Below are 22,879 nucleotides of genomic sequence, written 5' to 3'. Positions count from 1 at the left end.
CCTGCTAATACTCAGAACGTTAATATTCATTGGAAAAGGCGGTGGCGACTGAGGCTCAAATGAAACAAAGCCTTACTGAAATGAAGTGAAGAGGAGGGTGGAACGCGTTGAGATTCACATGTGCGCCCACGGAGGGGTTTGGGCTCGCGTTCGGCCTTGCTGCCGGCCTTTGGGGAGGGGGATCGGGTACTCCTGGGTTTTTCTTTCTCTTCTGATGTTTTCCTGGCCCGATTTCTCTCAGTGGTGCTATAAAGGTCACTGCATGTGGAAGAACGCTAACCAGCTGAAGCAGGATGGCAACTGGGGACCCTGGACAAAATTTGGCTCCTGCTCACGGACCTGTGGAACGGGAGTTCGCTTTCGGACGCGCCAGTGCAACAATCCAATGTAGGTCATCTAGCTCGGCAGTAGTCCCGCTCGCCTGGGAATGGTTCTAGGTGCCAGTTTAAATAGCATTTACGTTTCGGATGGAGTCTGCCAAAATCCACGTTCTGTTTGAGCCCCTTGAGTCACAGCTTTTTGCAGGGAGCCGGGATCATTTTTGGAGAACCCAAGAATTTCCAGAGGAGTGCCTGTGGAAAGCTATGCCAAGGATTTAGCTGACGTGCAAGAGGGTGAAGTGAATGGTGTGTGAGCTCAGCAAGCTGCCGGAGAAACTTAGTTCATCTTGGATAGTAAATGGATTCTTGGCAGCACGGATGCGCGTGCGTGTTACGTCTGCGTTTCAGCATCTGCCGTCGGGATGCGTGGCCAAGGGAGGTTCTACTGCAAGCGTGTCTCTGTGCGGTGTAGCTGCTCCCTTTCCGTTTCTGCCACCTCACACACGTTGTTTTCAAAATTGTCTCTTAAATTAGAGCATGAAATTTCACCTGAGAACAATCCCCAGAGCTGATGTCCGGAGGGTTTAGAATCTCTTGGCTTTTTCTCTTCCCAGGCCCATTAACGGAGGTGAGGATTGCGCTGGCGTCAATTTTGAGTTTCAGCTTTGCAATACAGAGGAGTGTCCGAAGCACTTTGAGGACTTCCGCGCGCAGCAGTGCCAGCAACGCAATTCCCACTTCGAGTACCAGAACAGCAAGCACCACTGGCTGCCGTACGAGCACCCTGACTGTGAGTTCTGTTGTTTGCCTGTGTTACAAATCAATCCTGGAATCTCCCAGGGCTTGGGGGGTGCTTGTTCATCAGCCATGCGGAGACCAGAAATCATCCGGGCGTGATTCTCACTATATTACAAGTCTTGAAAAGCGAATTAGTTGCTTTTTCCCCCACAGTCCGTCCTGTCTCTGTCGTATTCCCTTCGCTCCCTTAGCGGGATATTTTTCTGAGGCACATCAGGATTGCTGTTAACTGATGCAGCTGCTTCTCTTCCGTTGCGGCGCAGCTCATAAGAGATGTCACCTGTACTGCCAGTCGAAGGAAACCGGAGACGTCGCTTCCATGAAGCAGCTGGCGCACGACGGGACTCGCTGTTCCTACAAAGATCCCTACAGCATTTGTGTTCGCGGAGAGTGCGTGGTGAGTGGCGGCTTCCGGGGTCAGCCTGGGCTCTGCCGCGCTGCGGAACGACTCTGCTGAGAACTGATGGGAACTCCAACAGTGCGGGGACAGACTTTGCAGATGGTCCTAAATTAAATATCTGCAGCATCGTATTCCTCATAGTTCCTGGAGATTTGCATTTAATTAGGGGAACAGCACAGACCCATTCTCTGGAAACACTCCGCTTCTCTTCAACTGATGGTTTCATTTGCCTTTTGTGCACTTAGTTTTGTATCTGAACAAGTTGTGTCTGTTTTTCTGCCTTTCCCATCTTTCTTAGTCTTGAAGTACAGTGAGTATAAAGCAAGAATCACTTCCTGTTTTTCACTGGAACCCAGCACCAGATTTGCAAGTAACCTGTGTTTAAATAAAACAGATCGGCGTTGGCTGGCGATTTCCTATATGCATTAATTTTGAGATTGCTTCCCACCATAACTAAAACCTACAGCCAGTGACAAACCCTTCTCTCTCTCTCTTTTTTTTTTTTCTTTTTTTTGGCTTTTCCTTCTGCAGAAAGTGGGTTGTGACAAGGAAATCGGCTCCAATAAGGTCGAGGATAAGTGTGGCGTCTGCGGCGGGGATAACTCTCACTGCCGAACCGTGAAGGGAACCTTTACCCGCACGCCCAAGAAGCTTGGTAGGAGTAACATTTTCCTGCATCTGCATGTAGTTTCTGATGTCTGTGGTGTTTCTGTCCTACCTCCGGCTTTTGCAGACTGGTTGGAAACGCAGTCAGCTTCAGGGTAGCAAAACATGAGTTGTAAGAGATGTGCAAAACCTTCTAGTCCCTGGTGAGGAGATGACGTCTTTAGAACAGCGTGCGATTTCTGTCCTTGAAGGGCCTGTTAGAAGGAAGCCTGACCAGGCAAGTGCATCGAGAAATACTCGGCACGCAGAGCCTGTTCTGCTCCGCTTTGTAAGCATCGAAGCCCGGCCAGTGTTTGTGATAGGCGGGGGTACACTGAGTTTTGCTGAACTCTGTGAAATTGGGGGTTGGGATGCTTTCTGACACATTACGGCCCTTTAGTCAAATAAACACATGAAAAATAAGTTCAGCTGAATTCTGAGCCAAATATAAACTGAGTATAACTGACTGAGATGCAGTGGAACGTATGATAGCATTCTGCTGGCTCAGCACTGGAGTGACCCCGTTAAAATTGTCAGTCTGCACTCTGGGTATTTTGCAACAGGTTTCCTACAGATAATAACTCAAGATCTCCTCGGACTCCTCAGAAATCTCTCTTTCATCAGTTAATACAGCCAGGGCGGTATTATTTTGCACATTTTGCTGGGAGTGTTTTGTGTTTTAAGGCTTTCCTGTATTTTTTTCGTTCTGGGGAAGCTACTCAGGGAAGCGCTTCTCCTGCATGACGGGGAGCGGGTACGCAGGAGCACCTGTCCGGTAGGGCTGAGCGTTTGGAGACAGCAGAGAAAGGCCAAGAGACAGATCGTGTGAATATCTGTGACTGCAGCAGGCAGACTTAAATTTGGGCAGCGAGCAGGCAGACTAGGACAAAGACAAGTTAGTGTGCGGCTGTAAATAAAAGACATGAAATATTCTGCTGAAAATACTTTTTATTTCTTACAAACCAACTGGAAAAGTTTACTGATGGCACTTATCAGATTACAGTAGAGAGCCTTTCCGGAAGGGGTGGTTCTCAGGAGGCTGCTGGATTGGACGTGGAATAATGCAAGAATCATTCAAACTTTGGGAGTTTTATGACTTGAGCCTCATATGTAAGCCTGTGTATTTCTGGAGCTGGCAGTTACTGCGCTTTTCTTAAAAAAAAAAAATATTAATAATCAGCAGAAGTGAGTGCTCAGCCCTCTAAGAGCGTTTCTGATTTTTTTTCACGTAGAAAATGATTGGAATTTGGGGGGCAGAGAGGATATTCCCATCACAACTCTGGATCCAGTCCAGTAAGAGCTTCCTCTCACGGGTCTGGTTTCTGTTCTCTGACCCCACCGCACTCTGGCTCAGCGTTTCTGGCGGCGGGCCACTGGGACCCGGGTGACGGCATGCCCTTGGGTGTTTGCGCGGTATTTTCAGGGTCTGGCAGCAGGACGGCTCGCAGGGATGGCTGCTGTTGGTCGGCCACTGGCTTGCAAATGTTTATGGAAGGGATAGAAGCGGTTACGAAATGTTCGTTGCTTTACGGTGACTTGGGCAATCTAGCCATTCAAAGACTAATTGACCTCTTCCAACAGGAAAACATGTAAGCAAGAGGTGCCAAAAAGAATTCAAGTTTCTGGAAAATGAAATCTGCAAGTATCCAACTTAAAATCACCTACCTGAATTTTCCCTGCTCTGGCTTTCATTGACTGTTGCCATTTGCTGGATGTGTCCAATTCCGCTTTAAATGCGCTCGAACGCGTCCCGTCGTTTAGACTTGGAACCTGTAAAGACCATCTGGCTGGCAGCGTAGTCAATGAAATGACAAGCCCTGGCTCCCACAGCACTAATTACAGACCTTCTGTTTAAGGGAAGACGAGAGGAGCGTTTACGTTGCCCAAAGGAGCTCGCAACGTTTCCCTTTCTGAAACAAAGGACTCTAAAAATACGCTGGGTAAGTCTCGAGCGCTTGCAGAGAGAGAGGCATCCCTGGCAACTCCAGAGTTCTTGCTGCAGGTCTCATCTCCGTGCAGGCACCGACAGATTACGCTGAATCAGGCAAAAGCTGTATGTTTCCTATGCTCAAAAGACGGTTGATGAAAAGATTGGCAGGCGCTGTTTGCGCAGTCGCTCATCAGCCGAGACCGTGGTTTTACGCATTCGTAACTCCGCGTTTTCTTCGCTTCGATTTTCCAAGGAGCTGTCCTACGTCAGGTGCGTGACGAGCTCCTGAGGCATCGGCCAGTCCCAGAATCCCGCGATGAAACAGAATTACTGACGTGCTGCGTCTCGCGTTTGCAGCGCGTGGTCCTCCAAGTCCTGCCCCATCTACGCCGCTTCAGTGGCAGGGCAGGCTTACGCCGATTGCCCTGCTGAGCACAGACAGAGACGCTTCCTCAGCTCTGGAAAAAGGGATCCGCAGAGATCCATCGTAATGAAATCTGCAGTTGGTAAAGAGAAAGTCCTAGAAATATGCAAATACCATGCTGATGATGCTCTTGCTTAACAAGCGACATGGCAGTACCTGTTGACAGGTCCCTGGGAGGGATTTTGGTCTTCCTATCGACGGTGCTTACTTAACGTAACGCTAATTACCTGCGGTTTGGGCTGATAAAAGATAGAAATTTAATACAAGAATCATTTTCTTTGGGAACGACTCTTTGCTTTTAGCTGTAAAGAGTCGAGTTCAGCCCCGTTGCTGCAGCAGAAGCGATTTAATTGATGTGCTTTATGTTCCCGCGCACCTTTCCGCATTCCTTGCTGTCTCAGACGTAAGCAGACACACTTAAGACGTCGGCACCTAACGTGACAGCACGTGAACTCAACTCCGACAGCCTGGCTGATGAGCGATTTGGGAAAAATAATCAGGAAGTGTTTTCCCCCTGGTACGCCGAGGAGCATAGGAAACGTGATTTTGCCTGGATTGTTTGTTGGTATGGCCGCTAGCAGCGTAGCTAGTCAGGTGACAAATAGATTTGTAACCGGGTTCTCTTCTCTCCCTGGAAGAGAAGAAGCAGAAGGAGGTCCTGGCTAAGACGTTACAAAACTATTTGCTCCGTTTCTTCCTGACGCTGCTTCTCGGTTGGTGGCGGATGCCCTCTTCTTCTGCAAGTGGACGGCGGGTCGTAGCACGCTCCTAACCACCGCTGTTACTTTTTCTTTCCATCCCTGCTTTCTCCACTGGCTCCTACACATGCCAAAGGGTACCTTAAGATGTTTGACATCCCTCCCGGTGCTCGACATGTGTTTATCCAAGAAGACGAGGCTTCTCCTCACTTTCTTGGTAAGTGTTCCCTCAGGTTTGGCCTCGAGGCATGAGGAGAGGCATGGGGTGGTCATGCAGAAGAACCTGAGAGATGAGATCACCCAATTAAAGCGTTTTGGGTAAATGCGTCCCTTCAGAATCGCATGTTGAGGCCTGAGTGCGACAGCGTGAGCTCAGCAGACAAACATTTGCCTCTCATTTGAATTCTTCACAATATCGGACTGATCCCAGTTTGCATGTTTACTAACAACAGATGGTCGTCATCTCGCTTAAACAGGCACAGCCAGGGTGAAAACGATGTATTCTGTTATCTGAATCAAATTTGGTATTTTTAATTGTTCTCGTTTGCTGCAGATTGTAAGCAGCAGCTCTTTTGATGGGAAGACGACCGGGGAACTTGTGATCTATTCTATTCTAATCCTAATATTTGCAGTGCGTTTCATTTCAGATTTTTCTCACGCAGGGCCGTTCATACCGTTGCCAGTCAATTTGTATCTTGCCCCCCGTTTCCTGACACCTAAGGGATTTTTAGCTCGCAGGAGAGGGGTGAGATCTGGCTTCTAACGGCCTTGTAATCAGCTCCTCGTGCGCTGGGGCAGTGTCTGAGCTGTGAGCCCTTCAGGCAGAGTTGGATTGGTTACTGAAAAGAAGTAGAAGTGGAAAAAAAAATAACAGAAGAAATGGTTTCAACTGTGATGATGGGGGAAACTTGGCTTTTGAGGTCCGAGACCGTCATTTTGGGCCCGAGCGTATGTACACCAAAGAAATCAGAATGTGATGAAAAACATAGTCATTTCCTAATCTGAGGAAAATAAGAAATGCACCTACGGTCTGCTGCGGTGTCCGTTATACTAACTGGCATTCCCAGTAATACTGGGATTTGGAGGCCGCGTGAGATGGCCCTGGAGGGCCTTTCTCTGAGCCAGCGCATCTTGCTCGTGTGCTGGCCTTTCCTGCAAAAAGCCCCGTGTAATGTCTCCTGCCAAGCTCTGCCTGAGCCGCCGTGACAGCTGAGGGTACGACGGGAGGCACCACTGGCGCTCTTTTCCATCCCTTCAGCCATCAAGAACCAGGCGACGGGACACTACATCCTGAACGGGAGAGGGGAGGAGGCCAGATCCCGATCCTTCATCGACCTGGGCGTGGAGTGGGAGTACAACATCGACGACGACATCGAGACCCTCCACACCGACGGGCCCTTGCACGACGCAGTGGTGGTGCTGGTAGGTTACGTGTCAGGCGGTGGGAACGCCGTGGGGTTGTCTTTCGTAAAAGGCACGTGGCCAGCCTGGAGCTTAGACTGAGATGAAACGCCGGCGCGGAACGCCTCTCCGAGAGACGCGTGATGGCCTCAAACCCTTTTCTCGTTAGCTGTTCCCCTCTCTTGTCATCGGAAGCTTGATGTTGCGTTCTCAGACATGGGAGGGACACTTTGAGTGGCCGAAAAAGGGCTTTGCCTGCTCAGCCGTGTCTGCAACCAGCCCTCCTCTTCTGCCAAGCGAAGGATGTGGCCGCACCGTCCTTTCATCCTAGATGATGGCATCCCACTTGGCCAACCTAGAAAAATCTTGTCTGTTGATCTTACTATTGTTAGTTCTCACTATAAAGACAAAAAACTTTTTTTTTTTCCCCTGGTGTGTTAATTAGCAGTTTCCGTGTTTCCCCTGAGAGCCAGGCCTTGGTTTCTTTACTTTGCAAAGGCATAAATAACAGCTCTGGTCCGTGCCTCTCTTGACATTTGGTTATTAATAGATCATTCCTCGGGAGAACGACACGAGGTCCAGCCTGACCTACAAATACATCATTCACGAGGACTCCGTGCCCACGATCAACAGCAACAACGTCCTGCAGGAAGAGGTCGATACTTTCGAGTGGGCCCTAAAGAGCTGGTCGCAGTGCTCCAAACCCTGCGGCGGAGGTAAACGCGTGGCGTAGCGCCTTCCGGTAACAAACCACGGATTACCGCCGCGGAAAAGTAAAAGATGGGGCAAGTGTGAATGCTTGAGGAATCCTGGCTCTCCTTTTTTTAAAAGCAGTTTGTTATTTTGGGTGCCCAAGCTCAAAATAGCTGAGTGCCTGATTCTTCAGAAGCGTCACACTTCCAGCCTAGAAGGAAAAAGGCTTTTTTAGGTGTTTAAATTCAGTGCCCAAAGCCACTTTGGAAGTGCAGACACGTACTTGCGGTATGTGCATTGCTCTTACAGAAGGAACAGGGAGTGCAAATGTCAAAGTAACTGTGACTTGCGTGTGTTCTGGTAGCAAAACCACTAAAATGAGACCGGGATTTGCTCCCAGGTTGGCCAGTGACCTGCTGCTCGATGTTCAGGGGGCAGTTTCTCCCCTCTCGATGCCCTGGTTTGTGCATAGCGCAGGGGTTAGGCTGGGGGACACAGCCCTCCTGTCCCTTCTGGCCTTAAAAACCTGCCACAGTGTCATAAATAGCATCCGTGCAGCAATCTCGCGCCCGGCAACCGCACAAATTGTGGGCACAGACAAACGCTTAGTGAATATCTATCACGTAAAACCATGTGGTAGCTGTAAAACTCTGTTTAAACCAGAAATTCTACCGAGGCCCTGTTTTTCTGACACACTTCCCAGGGTTCCAGTACACCAAATACGGGTGCCGCAGGAAGAGCGATAACAAGATGGTTCACCGCAGCTTCTGCGAAGCCAGCAAAAAGCCGAAGCCCATTCGCAGGATGTGCAACCTCCAGGAATGCACGCAGCCTCTGTAAGTGTCTCTCGCGTCGGGACAGAAATGACTGCTCCTTGCGGGACATTCGGAAGGTAACCCAAGCCAAATTTGGTGGGATGCTGACAGCTTGCTGTGCCGGAGTTCCTGTGCTGTGGATTGGTTTTTCCTACCTATGTAAGAACGGTTACTGATCTTTATTGAGTGGTTTCATCGCAAAAATACCATATGCTAAGGGCTGCCTGACCTGGGTAACAGAGAAAAGTTGTGACGGTGTCTTCTTCCTCTGTACTTCCCAGCTGGGCAGCAGATGAGTGGGAATACTGCACAAAAACCTGTGGGAATTCAGGCTACCAGATCCGTACCGTGCGTTGCATTCAGCCCCTGCACGATGGCGCGAACCGCTCGGTCCATTTCAAGTACTGCAGCGGAGATCGCCCCGAGAGCCGCAGGCCCTGCAACCGCGTCCCCTGCCCCGCACAGTGGAAGGCCGGACCCTGGTCTGAGGTAGGTGAGCAGCGGTCGTGAGCCAGTAACATACTTCTGCTACCATCTCACACCTCCCAGAGCTGTGCCGGGGCTGGAAGCTGCAGGCTGCACCGGACAGTTTTCCAAAACCTGAAAACCTGCAGCAGATGATGCCTTCCGGCTTCCCGGGGTTCCGTAGCTCTCCAGGCTTCTCCAGAAACCAGCAAGGACAATGTTCCCAGTATCAGACACACAATCCTGCAAAACAAAAGTTGAAGTTTTGCTTGGTTTTCTCCAAGTTTCCAACCTCTCGCTTCCCCGCTTCTGAGGATAGTGTAACGTTTTTTACCAGTTGTGACTGTTCTGGAGTCACAGAGTTTCTCCGAGCGTTGATGTTGTTGTAACGACTCAGGAACAAACAGCTGGACCCCACAGCTGACTGTGAACACTGAGTTTGCTCTGCCCATCCTGTTCTCTTCATATTACCTTGTCGAGATCGACTACAGGAAGAATAAGGAGTTAAATTCATAATATGCTATAATAATAAATTCAGGAGCAAGGAAAATACCAGCCTTCTCCTCTGCGTTTTTCTCCCGAACGCCAGCCTTGGCTAAAGCCTGCTTTCAGAGCAAATTGCTGGAATGTACGGCCTGGCCCGAAAGCCAGCCTGGAGCTGTTTTAGAATTTAGCAGCCATTTTTGCACATCGCTGTCAAAGCCGTCTCTCCTGACTTCTCTCGTGTCTGTTCCGTAGTGTTCCGTCACCTGCGGGGAGGGAGCCGAGCGCCGGCAGATCACCTGCCGTGCTGGTGACCGGTGCGATGGAGAAAAGCCAGAATCCGTGAGGGTTTGTAAACTGGCTCCCTGTGACGGTAAGAGAACCTGCTGAAGTGGCTGCAGCCGATGAGGGTGGCGATTCTGCCTCGGTGCGGCCTGCCTGGATAGCACGGGGCTGGGCAGAGGTGTTGGAGGGGGATTTCGTCCTTCAGGGGACTCCAGTGAAAAACAAAGGCCCTCTGTTTAGGTCTGAAGAATAGCTAAGCTTTCTGTGAGCTTGCCGCTCCTGTGTAGAGCCTGTGCTCACAAGCAGGCGGCGTGCCCACCAAACCTGGACCGCGCTGCGATTAAAGGTATTGCACCGTCAGGTGACGGCCGCGCAGCACCGCTCATCTCCGTGCTAGTGTGAGTTCTTAGAAGGCACGGTGTGTTTTCCCACAGAGTGAACCTAACTGCTTCCCACAAGTTTGCTAAAAGTAACTGCTTTTGTCCTTACTTGTCTTCTGCCAGTGAAAGAACTCCCAGCAGGAAACAATTTTGGGAGCAAGGAAGAGACAGAAAATGTTGTATCCGCTAGGTGGGAGCAAATCCCCGTCTGTGACGCTGAACAAACTTACATTCTGTTTTTCACTGGCGGTAAAAATGTTTCCAAACCCGAAAGAAATAAGGGCTACAGCTTCACAAAACCAGTCAAATAGTTTTGATCTCGTGCTTTAAGCGTCCCCTTAGAGAATCTCTGCTTGAAGCATCAGCTGGGGTTTTCTGGAAGAGCCAGTGTTGAATTCCTGCCTTTCCAAATTAGCAGCACACAGTCTGGTTTCTCCCTGCGAGAGGAGTTCGTCTCTCACCGAAAGCAGGACTCGGAGCCAAGTGCCGCTGACCTGTAAGACCTAGGGTCCACTTGTATGGGGTACAAGCAACAGACACCCCTGTACAGGCCCTTTACAACTGGCGGTTGAGTCACCTTGGGCAATACTCCCTGGTTTTTTAGGTTTTTGGATGTTTAACGTACCCCCATCCCGCGTGCCCCAGTGAGGGGAGGATTTCAGGGGCGCCCCGAAACCCTAGGGACGTTTCCTAAAGGGAGAGGAGGAATACAGCTAAAATATCCACAGTGTTCTGTAATATTTCTGCAGATAAACTCTTCAGGCAGTAGATTTGTATTCCCTTGATTACTATTTGGATTTTCAGGGCTTTAGACGTAGCAAAACATCTGTACCAGGTGGGTTTGACCAGCGATGTACTGCCTGCCTGCAGGGTTGCTGGGAGTGGAATCTTAACGGAGCTGCCAGGAACGTTTGCCGCAGTAGGTGTGATTTCTCCTGTGCTGTGTGACACGTGAGCGTTTCTCTTCCATTTCATGACAAAACGTACGTCTGCGTACGGGAGAAGGGCCACCAGCTCTTCCAGCGTGCGCCTCGGTGGCGCTGAGTCTCAAAATGCGGAAGAATGAGGTCGCCTCCCAAAGCTCTGTCACTTCAGCTTGCCATGTCTTTGTGGTTAGAGGGCAGCGGGAGGCAGGATTTTATCCTGCAGGTCCGTAGCAAAGATCTGAGCAGCTGTCGTGTTCCTGTGGCTGTGCCGGTTTAGAAGAATGGATTTTGTGGTACGGAGACAAACAGAGGAGCTCCACGTAGGAACCTCTCTAGAGCAGACCCTCAGAGAGTCTTTATAGGAAGAAGAAAGCACACGTGTTGAATTTGCCTCCCTAAATACCAACTTTCCGTGAGATTTCTGTGGGATGCTGTCAGCTAGCAACATACTTAGAGTAGCAGTGACGCCTTCTGTAAGAGCTACGTTAATTTTGAAACCTAATGTGAATTTTTTTTACCTGGTTTAAATTTTATTCTAGCAGTTTCATCTTCTAAAGATTCCCTAGGGAGCCGACACGTTTTCTTGTGTCTTCTGCTCTTAGCTGCCGGGAAGCAAGTGACAGATTGCGAGAAGGAGAGCTTTAACCGGGAACATCAGCGGAAGGACCCAAGCACTTCCGTACTGAATAGGAAATGGTTGGCTAGGCTGTGCAGAGTTAACCTAAAAAGTAAAAAAAAGGGATTCTGTGAGTATACAGCTCCACCATTGCACTTGTGGAACCTACCGAAAGCAGAAAAGTACAAAACCAAATCTTTGCACCGTCACTCAAGTCACGAAATCTGAACCCTCGCAAGCTGGCTTACGCACCGACGTAAATCACAGTGTGTTAACGAGATGACGGCCATAATTTTCCAGATCGGGTGCTTGCATTTACGCAGAAGCACAAAGATTGTTCTGTATGTGATGCAAAGATTTGTGTTGCAGTGTTGGCTTTCCTCGTTCAGGTGCATTACGCATAGAGCCCTTCCGTTTCCCGAGCTGCATTCCTGCTGAAAATAGTCTTGTAGCGCCTTCGTAGAGTGCATTCCCGCGCAAAGCTGCAGATCTAGTGCTGGGTTTGCCCAGAACCAGCAAACGTCTGTCCAAGGAGCAAGGGAAATTTTCATATTACATGCTGCAGTCGTGTAATTTGGTGTTTGTGAGCAACCCCGCTGACGTATGTGTGTGTGATTTACTGAGCTCCGTGGAATCGAGCTGATGGATGCTGGTCAGGAGGTTGGGCTGCCGGTAATACAAACGGGGAAAGCCGGTTGCCTGACGTGCTGTTGACATGTGGGGAGGCAGCGTTTCCCCCCGTACACGGGGGAAAAAATAGCGCGGTACAGAGAGCTCATTTGATTTCAGACCGTAATAATTGGTGTTAGGAGCCGTCTGTTGCTCATTAAAGTGTGGACAACATAATTGCTAACTATGAACGGAGGGCTGGACACGGAACAGATCTTCTCAGTCACTGGCCTTTCCCGTTATAATTTTGAATTCTTCTATTTTAAGTAACATCCATCAACATTTCAAGCCAGCGGTGATATCCTAGGAAAACTCTGCCAATGGAAGCCCTGTGCTGGTCTCTCCCTGAAGCGCTGGAGCAGTTACTGGATGCCCGGAGCCACTCATTTGTCCCCGTCGCTGGTTTTCTGTCCCGTGAAGGGTTAGGAGTTCCTAGGTTCCTGGTCTGACACCGGAGCGCTGCCAGGGCCGTGGCGCCCGATTTAGGAGACCGAGGGGTCGGCACAGATGCCCCGCGTTTCCCAAGGGCCCCCGTCGCTGGGCTGAGCGCCCAGGGAGGGAGATGGGTTGTGCTGGCACGCGGCGCTGGAGCGCACGGTCTGTTCGAGGGTCCCTGGCGACGTCTGTGCAAAGGTGATTGCCCCTCTCCAGATAGGTTGGCTTCGAAATAGCGAGGCGCCCTTCTGAGCGGCGTTGGCCCTGCTGCAAGGCCGGAGGAGGTGACCTCCCGCGGTGCCTTCCCACGTGTCTCCGTCGGGGGCTCGTGCTCCCAGCTGCGCAGATGGGTCACGGTGTAAATGAGCGGCAGGATGGGTTCGGCACGGGGAGGAGAATAGTAAGGAAGTGTTAAATCTCCTCATTTCAAAAATCTGCAAATAGTGCAGCTCATCTCAAACGCCCAGAGCCAACGCCCCAGTTCCTTCCATTGCCTCGGGGCAGCTCTGCTCAGGTATAACTGGGAATTCAGCTTTTTCTGTGAAATCGGAGTGGAGTTTAAATTTAAACTTGCGTTTTCCCATCCAGACACCAAACTGCCCAGGGAGCTTGTACCTTGACACAGTCGGTGCAGCAGGCTGCAAGGTGAAGAACAGAAGTTCTCCAGCCGTGCCCCTACTCATGAGCGGTACAGGCTCTCGGCGTTTGTCCGTGGCCTCGTATCAGTAAAACTTCAGACGTTGCCTTGGGGCTGATGTGACGGCCTGGAGGAGCCCGCGTACTGCTGTGCTCTCAGCTCAGTGTCTAAGCCTTGGTTTTTCCTTCTGGTCTCTTGCGCTACGGCTTTCCTCTCTATCGGTTTTGTCCAACGTGACCGCAGCATCTCTGTGGAACAACCGTCCAGCACACGCTCAAAGAAACACTGACATTTTGGGGATCTCCAGTACATCCCTGGCCTCTTTCAGGTCTTTTCCCTGACTGAAGGAAACGCCACACGCTTCATTTGACGGCATCGCACATCTGACCTCTCTGTTAAAAGCTTTCCACCAGTTCTGCAGGTGTGGTTGGGTCACTGAAAAGCTCAGACTTCATCCAAACAAAACTTCACCCAATTTTAATGTTTTATTTTCAGACATCATATAAAAGACATCTTTGAGTCCTACTGCTTGGGATTTAATTTCCTGAAGGGAAGATTTTGTTATTTTTAATGCTCTTGACAGTTAATGTCCTCAGGCGAGAAGTGAAGGTGTCTGGGGTGGGTAGAACTTCATCCGGCCTGGTCTTGGGGAGCAGCGTCCCTTTCCACCGGTCCTGGCTTCTGGTGGGCGCAGCAGCCGACCAAAGCAGCCGCTGATGTCAGTGGCTCTCACCTCGGATTCCTTGGTAGGGTGGCGGTGAGGTCTGCCAGGGGGTGAAGCGCCTCAGGTTGCCTGTTCAGCGCGGCCCATCGCTTACGGAACAGAGGCAGAACTTCATCTGAATGCCGTTGGTTTACAGTCAGTGTTATTTTTGTTTTCCAGATGAGCTCTGTACGGGAGACAAGTCCATCTTCTGCCAGATGGAAGTGCTTGCCCGCTACTGCTCCATCCCTGGCTACAAGAAGCTGTGCTGCGAGTCCTGCAGCAAGCGCGGCAGCACGCTCCCGCCGCCCTTCCTGACCGAAGCCGCCGGAACCCAGGAGGAGGCGACGTTCCACCAGAGTGACCCGCCCAGGGCTCTGGCGGTCCCGACGCCCGCAGCGCCCCGCCACACGCCGTTCCTGCCAGCGAGAGGCTCTCCGGGCAGGCTTCCTTTTGCAGAAGACGACGCAGATGCACACGTCTCCCCGTCCGACGCCAAGCCCAAAGGTGCTGAATTCCTGGAATTTAGGGCTCCTCAGGCGAGGAAGACTTCTAGGCTCTTTGCTTTGCTACACCAGCCGCCCGCCAACGGCAGCAGCCTCGCTCCTCGTAGCGCCCTCGCGCTGGTGGCAGCGGTTCCTGCGGCGCCAGCCGATAACCCCGCGGCGGGAGCTCCTTCTCCACCCAGAAGTTCCAGGAAGGGCGAGAAGCGCGTTGAGAAGAGGTGGCCTTCCAGGTCCTCCACCGTGGAAAGATGAGCGCCAGCGCCTCGTGGAGGACAGCCGTTGGAAGAGGCTTCGGTTGGCGCTTCGGGTTTAATTTCCTTACGTCTGGACGCTACGGTGCGTGCCGCTTTCCACAAGCGCAGGTCGTCAACTCATCCTCCTTGTAAATATGAAGAACAAGAAGTGCTGGTTCACTTTCTCTTTGCTCCCGTCCTCCTCCCAGCCCGCGTTACCTGCCTCGCTGGGACGCGTTGGGGGAAAGCACCAAAGAGTATTCCTCGCAGTGAGCAGGAGCGGCTGAGGGCTCCGGGCACACTCCGGTACGGAAAAGGGGCCCGGACCGTAGCGCTCACCTCGTTGTTTTGGGTTTTACACACTCGCGCGTCGAAAACGCCCCACCGCAGGAGGTACGGAACGTTTACACTAGGCAAAACACTTGTGTGGTGGAACAACCCAGTCCGTGAGACTCGTTGCGCTAATTTATCTCTGTAAGCGGATGCTGTTGGAGCAGACTTGCAGCTGTTGTGTAAATACTGTATATTGCAGAAAGTCAGTGTTGTTTTCAAGTCGCGTGCTGTCAGACGAGCGTTGACCCGTGTTGCGTTCCGGAGAGTCGCGAGGCGCCTGCTGTTGCGCACTGCCTTACTGAGATTCCAGGAGCTGGTTATCCCAAAAGCAGGAGTTCCGTTTGCGTACGGATTCACACCGGCTGGCACTAGGAAAGGGTTTTTTTTTTTTTGCATAGCGGCAGTGTGATGCTTTCTTTTGAAAAAGGGGAATAAAAAGGAAGAAACCGAAAGGTACGACCCTCCTCAGAGCTGAAAAACCATCACAGGCGCCAGCACGAAACCGCTGTGGCAAGACTTAAACCAGAAATTTTTTTTTTTTTTAATAATTTTTTTTTTTCCTACTGGAAGCGTTGCTTTCAAGGTGAGAGAGATATTTATTTTTCAGCACTGTTCGCCTCAGAATCTCCACAACCACAATGCATCTGACTGCAATAACGCCCTAGTAACTTACGGCAGCGACCGTCTCGTCCGCAGCCCACCCCGTCGCGCTCTCTCCGGTGTGTTGCTGTAAAGTACTTGTATATAGGATGGAGAACTAAAGATATTTATTAAAAGTTGAATTCTTGATAGTATTTTATGTACTAAATATTTACGCTACGGGCCGTTGACTGTTCTTTTTGCCAAGATAAAATAGAGAGATGTCATTAGACACCTGTACGTGCTATGTCATGGATAGAACCGGAACTTAAGCTAACCAAACTGCTGTGGAGCAACTGTTGATCTTATTCTTAAAAAAAAAAAAAAGTCTTACGACAGTTTTTTGTTACAGGCATCTTTAATTTCTCAATAGGTCATTCAAGCTTCACGTGCAATTTTTGCTCCCCCGTCAAAAGTCCTCGCGATCGACGCCTTTAAAAGCGCAGGGAAGAGGTACCAATAAATGCCGCTGAGTTGAGTAGACCCCAAAGATGAAATTCCAGAAACCTCTCTAGCGGTTGTAGAAATAAAGGTGAAAATCGGCATCGGCAGGCTTTAGAGTAAATGAGAATGTAGGGAGGTTAATCCTGTTTGGGTCGCGCGACGCCGCCGTCATGGCGACGTGCATCGTGGAACAAGCTGACGTATCGGCTCGGCGCCACGGGAGGATGCTGCTGCCTTGCTGCAAGGCTTCTGCCGCTCCACAAAATCAGCGCGACACAGGGTCCAGCCCGTCCCTGGCCTCAAACAGACAGACCAGGGGCTGCGTTTCTGTAAAATCCCCCGCAGCCGCGTCCTCAGTCTCTGTTCTTTATCCTTCACACACGCACAGCCTGGGTGCAGATAATCCTTGTACCCTCTTGTTTCCTGTTCTCCCGAGCTTTTCTCTTCCTGCCAGGGGTACGCTACCGACGCTGCCTGTTGTGTTGGGGAGCACGCAGCAATAAAATCGTCAACGCCACGAGTCTTTCCTCTGGCTTGATTCACGGGGCAGGGTCTGGTTTTTCCATTTTTAAGTTTTGTCTTTTGCAAAATGAATGGCCCCAGGCGCGACATTTACCGTCCTGGAAATAAAGTTTGTTTGAATTCAACATTTAACTTTGTTTTTAAAAGCAGAGGTCCTGCTTTCACCATCAGCAAGCGCGGGTTGCAGAGAGACTGGGCGAAAGGACGGAGTGAAGTTCCAGTTGGCCAAAGACATCCGGGTGGCAGCTCCAACCCTTTCGTCACAAACACGGAACTTTTTGGGGCTTTGCTTTTTGAGCAAGGGGATCTAAGGGGTTCTGTGCCCGTGGAACCTAGAAACATTTTCTGAGCTGATGAGAGGGTTTCAGGTCTGCACCAGACACTAGAAACCAAAAAAAAAAAAGAAAACCGAGACCTCACCCATGTTTTTGTACAGACGCATGTCTTAAAAAGCGTTCTGGCCTCCTGGTCCCTGTGTCCATAGTGAGTCTGGAGACCAGCCACGCTCGGAGGCGTCCTTTCACGTGATGGCTGTGTTTCCTGTGCACCGACTCGCACCTGTAGCTGCTCTTTCCCTCAAGTCACGCGGGACGGTGTGACACGGGGGGCAAGCGGGGCTGCGTGATGGCCACGTTGACCCGCCGGCAGGCACACAGACCCATCGAGTCACCACAACGCCTCGGGACGGAGACCCAGTTTGGGCCTTGGTGCCCGGCGCCGTGGTTCCGCTGCCCGAGGTGGGGCGGGCTGGTGGCGTTCCGAAAAGCCGAGGGCAATTTTTACCCAGTTCCGGTTGCCCATTGTCAAGAGCAACTGGAGAAAAGCTAAACTGGGAAGAAAACGGAGAGGTCTTCATCGCGGAGGGAGAGTCCGGAGAAACCTGGGGGTTTTAACTGAGCCTAGAGCAACTTCGGGGTTTGAGCCAAGTGCAGAGAAACTGAAAAATCCAGGAAATGGGAGAACCTTCTACCGCCCGCCGCAGTGCTGAGCCGGCCCAGGAAGCCCGGCGGCGGCCTCCGCCGCGGATACGCGCGGTGGGGCATCGACTTTGGGTGTGGCTGTTTGCACCGGAATTTGCCGGTGGTATTTTGCTATTTGGTCTGAAATTACTGACTCTAATGCTAAATGATATCATGAAAAATGCTAAATGACATTAAAAAAAAAAAGGCAAAACAGAAAATTAACACTAAGAGGCCAAATTGCCAACCCGCGGCGTGGACAGGAGGAGTTTGTATGACTCAGCTGGACTTCAGCTCTCACCTAAACCCCCGTTTTCCTACATTCTGCCAAGAATTACGTTCTCTCAGTACGGTCTTGGCCGTTTTAAGCTGGGTGAGTAAACCTGAAGTGTCTGCTTGAACTCGAATTCTTGTAGAGAGCACTAATACTGACACTGCGTGAGCAAGGGGCTGTAAAGAAAAAAAAAAATCTGAGATCCATTTTAGCACCGCTTGAGAGGGCAGAGATTGCAGCTTTAACCAGAGCCTGAGGAAGATGCCGCTGTCCGGATTCCAAATCGAAGCTGTCCTTTTCCTCCTCGAGATTTAAAACACAGACAGGCCCTGGCCGTGAGGTCGTTGTGGGGATGATTTAGCCGCGGGAGCAGGTGCCCGCGCTGACGGGAGAGAAAGCCCTGGCCCTGGTTATGGAGCGTGTTCTTTTCTTTGGCAGAGATGAGGATGATTTCCAGTCTGCTCGGAGAGAGTTCTTTGCTTTTAGTCACAGGGATTTGTCACACTACAGAACATTTTCTTCAAAATAAAAAAAAAAAAAAAAAGATGGGAGGGGATTTGGTGGGGTTTTTTTCTTTTTATTCCCCCCCCCCCCTTTTTTCCCACTTCTCCCCGCCCCCTTTCTCCCCCTCCTTTTTTTTTTTCCTTTGTTTTTTTTTTAATCGCAAACAGCTACTGTGCATTTCACGGACAAACACCGGGATTACTCAGTCCCCGGGGGGGAAGCTTCTTGGGATCTCGTGAGGGCCATTTCTTGTGGGGCCGAGCCAAACTCACTTACCAGGGATGCTTCCAGCGCTTGGAGCCGGACGCGGTTTCAGAAAAATTCGACTGGCCTCACGGCAAGCAGACAGGGTGGCGGGGTGCCGCAAACCCGAATCCGCGGGACAGGAGCGAGCTGGGACGCCGGCGGCGCTGCTGAAGGAGACACGGTCATGCGGGGCGAGTCGCAGCCTTTCCTGTTTGGCCCTTGGTATTTGTGTCACCGGGGTTTATGTGTTTTCTTTTGGGCACCGTGCATGACATTTTGGCCTGTTAGTTTTATTCTTGTTCCACAAGAAGTGCACAATCCGGACGTCTGCACCTGTAAAAGAACAGAACAGCGAGTTACTCCGCAGGGAAGAGCCCCAGCTGCCCCTTTCCCTCCTGCTTTGCATCGAACAGCAAGGTGGTGCGGGTATTCACAAAATCAAAATTAAACGTTACATGTAAATAAATTAATCTCACGTGTTTCAAGGGATGTGGGTCCTGGACTTTCTCTCCCCTGAAATAAAAACCGTGCCGGAAAGGCCAAAAGCACCTTTACAGGAGCCTCAGCCTTTGCTTTTTAGACAGTGCGAAAATAAGAAGCAAACGGCTCCACCTGTCTCCAGATCCCTTCCCGAATTTTCCTCCCCAGCACGAGCCTGAGCCCACCGCAAGGGCAGTGCTGGGTTTGGAAGCGCTCCTTCCAGGATCCCGGACACAGACGGAGGATGACCGGGGCGAGGATGGGTTTTCCTGCCGCCTCGCTCCCTCCCCGCGCTTCAACACTTCCCCTGAGGCTCGATCCCGGTTGCGGGTTTTTAGGGAGCGTGTTAGTTTCCACAGAAAAATATGTATGGAAACCATCCCATAATATTTACTGTTACAAAGCACTCAAAACACACTTAGAAGAACCTTACCTGAAAATACCCCTGACGCTGTGCAGCCACAGCGTCGAGCTGCTCGGTCCGTCTCTGGACAAACGGTTTAAGGAAGAGCGCGTGTCCCCCTCCCAGCGCGTGCACCCTCTCCGGGGCACAAATCCAGCGGCTCCCGGCACCCATGCGGGACCCCCACCTCGGGGTCCGATCCTGCGACCGCCGACCCCAGGGTGCTTGGCGCAGAGGTAACGCGTGCGGCACCCGCACGACCCGTCCCCCACCTCCGGGCGCCCGCGGCTCCGTTGTTTGGTTTGTTTTCGGTGCCCCCTTCGCTTTGCAGCGCGGTGCGGTGAGGAAATAAACTGCTGGCGCAGCCACGCCGCCGCAGCTTTGCCTTGCCGGGCTGCGGGAACCCAAGCCGATAGGAAAACCAGGCAGCGCGAGCGGTGGCTCCCGAAATCTCCTCTCTTCTGGGCTGGGAACGGGTGCTATCGTGCAGTTTCTTGTGACCGGCGCCTGTTTTGGCCGGTTTTTCGCCTAAAAACACGCTCTGGGAAATAAACCAGCGCACAAAGCGCTGGGCAGAGCAGAACCCGTGCCAGCTGGGTGAAAAAACGAAGAAACCCCGCGCCGACCGAGCACGGCGAGCGGGGATGTGGGGCACAAGCCGCCCCTCGCCCACCTCGGGCCTCTCCCGCTCCTGGGCCGCCCATCTCCCACGATGAGGAGGAGGAGGAGACCACCTACCCAGAGACCCCCACACCCCGCGGGCAGCCCAGCCCACGACCGACTCCTGGCACCGCGTTCCCGCCTCACCCAGTCGCCACAAGTGGCCCAGAAGCCCCAGCCGTGGCCGGTGGGTGTCCCCACGGCCTGGCTCTGACCAGGCCCTGGCGTGCTCAGCGGCGTGGGAGGGACGGGTGCGTTTTTTTGGCACACACACACACATTTTCCTCTGCTGAGGAAACTTTGACAGAAATCTTGAGCGCAGGGCACAGAGAGGGAGGAAAAAAAAAAAAAACCCAAATCCCACGCACGCAAGGACGGGGCCTTGGTTTTCCTTCTCAAGGGAGAAGTGGGATGGGGCTCGGGGATGGGGATGCTCGAGCAGGGGTTCGGCTTCTCCCTGGGACGGGACGGAGCGAGGAGGGGAGGAAGCCAGGGCCGGCGCAGGGAGCAGGCCGGGGTGTGCCCTAAATCCGACCCCCCCGGTCACACAGTCTGTGCCGCTGCCGAATTTCCTGGGGTTTGGGGTTTCTGACTCAGTTTGGGCCCTTTGGTTCAACACAAATGGGAATGGCGACGGAAGAAACGGGAAGGGTGGTGCAGCTGGCGACAGAGCAGCTGCAGATAAACCCTCTCCGGAGGCAGCCGCCGCGCCAACTGCAACCGGCGTCGGGATCCAGAGGGGAAAACGGGATGAAATCCCCTTCCCGCCCAGCCGCCAAGCGGGCTCTTCCTCGGGCAAGGGCTCGGCGCGAAGGCTGGCGCCTCCGGGACGCCTGGGCTCCCCTCAGCCCCGCCGCGGGGCTTCGTTCCCTCGCCCGAAGCCCGTTTCCCAATTTCCGCGGCGTCTCCGACGCCGGTGCAGTGGAGCAGCCACACGTGTCTCCGTCACCGCAGCGCAGTCGATGGGGGCCGTGACCCACCCGGCCACGGCGTGAAGCCGGCGCTGAGGCCGGCCGTCGGCACTGCGACGCCGGGCCCCTTCACCGGGCGCAGCTCTGCGCCCTCGTTTCCCCAAAAAATAACGGAACCCCCGGCTCGGGCCGGACGGCCCCAGGCCCCCGAGAAACCTCCCCTCGGGGGGACGCGGCCAGGGCCACCGTGGGGCTGGGGGCTGGAGCCAGGCCGTGCGGCACTTCAGAGCAGCACAGTGCGGTTTGCTGCTGGCTCCGCTGGCCTTTGGGGGTTTTGTTGTTTTTCTCTTTTCTTTTTTCTTTTCTTTTCTTTTTTTTTTTTTTTTTTTTTTTTTCTCCCAGGCTGGGGCTTTCTGGTGGGACCATTTTTGGCGCTGCAGGGGCTTTTCCCCCTCACCGGCCATGGGGCAGGGCGGGCAGCGCTTCTGCTCACTGCGCTCCCTCTGCACCGCTACTGTTTATCAGTGCGCTTTTTAATTGTATTTTTAATTTTTTTTTTATTTTTTTATCTTTTCTAGTTTTTTTTTCTTTCTTTTTAACTGTTTTTTTTTTTTTTTAGGTGGGGTGCTTATTTACTTTTTTTTTTCCCCCTGCTTTTTAAACTTTTGTCTCTTTTTTAAACTGTTTTTCCTTTAGTCTTTATTTTGTCCTTTTTTTCCCCATCGTTCTATTTTTAAATAATCTTTTTCCTTTTTTATCCCGTATTTGCTTTTTTATTTTAATTTTTTTTCCTTTTTATTTCTTTTGTCTTTTCTCCTGTTTTTTTTTCCCTTTTTCCTCTTGTTTTTCTTTGTTCATCTGTTTTTTCCTATTTTTTTCCTTTTTCCTCTTTTTTTTATTAATTGGGTTTTTCTTTTTTTTTCCTTTTGTTTTTCTTTATTAAATTGTTTTTTTTTCTTTTTTTTTTCCTTTTTCTTTTGTTTTTCTTTATTAAATTGGGTTTTTCCTGTGTTTTTTTTTCTTTTTCTTCTTGTTTTTCTTTATTAATTTGGGTTTTTTCCAGTTTTTTTTTTTCCTTTTCCCTCCTGTTTTTCTTTATTATTGTGTTTTTTCCTGTTTTTTTTTCCTCTTCTCTTTTTTTTTTTTTTTTTTTTTGGCAGCCCGCAGGTGCGCGCACGCCGCCGCTGATGCGAAAGGGCCCGCAGCTGCGGGGGGCGGGGCTGGGCCGCGCTGGGGTCCCACTCCCGGCCGCCCCCCCGCTCCCTCGCCCCCCGCCCCGGGGGTCGCTGGCACCGCCCGCGGCCGCGTTCCCCGGTGGCGGCGGCGGCTCCGTGCCCGCGCCCTGCGGAGCGGGGGCTGCGCGGCGTCCCGGGCCGGTGGGGAGCGGCGCGGAGCGGCGCGGCGGGGACGGTGCGGGGGCGCTGGGTGCGGGGGCGCTCGCGGGGCGCAGGAAAGCGGCAAAACTTGTATTTTACTCTGGTTTTTGCCTGTTTCGTGTTCTTTTTTTGTCCATTTTTACTGTTTTTTCGCCTTACTCTCGGTCTCTTCCAGCCCTGCGCTACGGGTGCCGGCAGTGACGCCACGAATGCGCTTTCCCGTCCCCGCTGCCCCGGCCGGTGCCAGCCGCGGGGAAACCGCCCCTGGCGCTCATTTTGCTGTTACTTTCTGTGATTTTGGGGTTTTTGTTTCTTTGTTTTCTTTCCTTTTCCCCCGGCCACGCCGCTCTCCCGCGGGGCGGGGCCGCCCCGCCTGGGCTCCGCGCCGCCTCGCACCCGGGAGTGACGTCACGGCCCGCAGCCAACCAGGGAGAGGTGGTTTTTTGACGCTCCAGTGACGCCGATGAGGCGGCGGGCGGCGGGACCCTGGGCGGCGCCTGTCACAGGAGTGGGCGGGGCGCACGGCGCGGCGCCGTCTTTAAAAGACGCCGGGCGATGTCTATAAAAGGAGTGGGCGGGGCGGTGGGCGGGGCGCGGCGCACGCAGTGGCGGCAGCGCGGGGTCCCGTCCGGTCCCGGGGGCCGAAGCCCGCGGTCCCGCGCCCCG

General features: G+C 52.2%; 1 protein-coding gene across 3 annotated transcripts in view; it reads left to right on the top strand.

Moving 5' to 3' along the window:
- The window catches only part of ADAMTS3 (ADAM metallopeptidase with thrombospondin type 1 motif 3), a 77,795-nt gene extending 62,129 nt beyond the window's left edge, over positions 1-15,666 (top strand). For 2 of the 3 annotated variants that reach the window (XM_086746895.1, XM_086746896.1), the window contains 11 exons: positions 242-387; positions 935-1,110; positions 1,382-1,515; positions 2,050-2,173; positions 5,352-5,432; positions 6,474-6,637; positions 7,167-7,332; positions 8,013-8,145; positions 8,406-8,613; positions 9,328-9,445; positions 13,904-15,666. In XM_086746895.1, the coding sequence (XP_086603021.1) occupies positions 242-387; positions 935-1,110; positions 1,382-1,515; positions 2,050-2,173; positions 5,352-5,432; positions 6,474-6,637; positions 7,167-7,332; positions 8,013-8,145; positions 8,406-8,613; positions 9,328-9,445; positions 13,904-14,481 (2,028 nt within the window). In that variant the 3' untranslated portion in view covers positions 14,482-15,666. Of the gene's footprint in view, positions 1-241; positions 388-934; positions 1,111-1,381; positions 1,516-2,049; positions 2,174-3,744; positions 3,802-4,019; positions 4,104-5,351; positions 5,433-6,473; positions 6,638-7,166; positions 7,333-8,012; positions 8,146-8,405; positions 8,614-9,327; positions 9,446-13,903 lie in introns of all 3 variants that reach the window. The other variant, XM_086746897.1, reaches the window with a different exon arrangement.
- Positions 15,667-22,879: the final 7,213 nt, after the last annotated feature.

This window comes from Chlamydotis macqueenii, chromosome 4 (genome assembly GCF_036417535.1).
Source record: "Chlamydotis macqueenii isolate bChlMac1 chromosome 4, bChlMac1.mat, whole genome shotgun sequence".
Taxonomy (NCBI): Eukaryota; Metazoa; Chordata; class Aves; order Otidiformes; family Otididae; genus Chlamydotis; species Chlamydotis macqueenii.
This window is presented reverse-complemented; position numbering and strand designations above follow the sequence as displayed.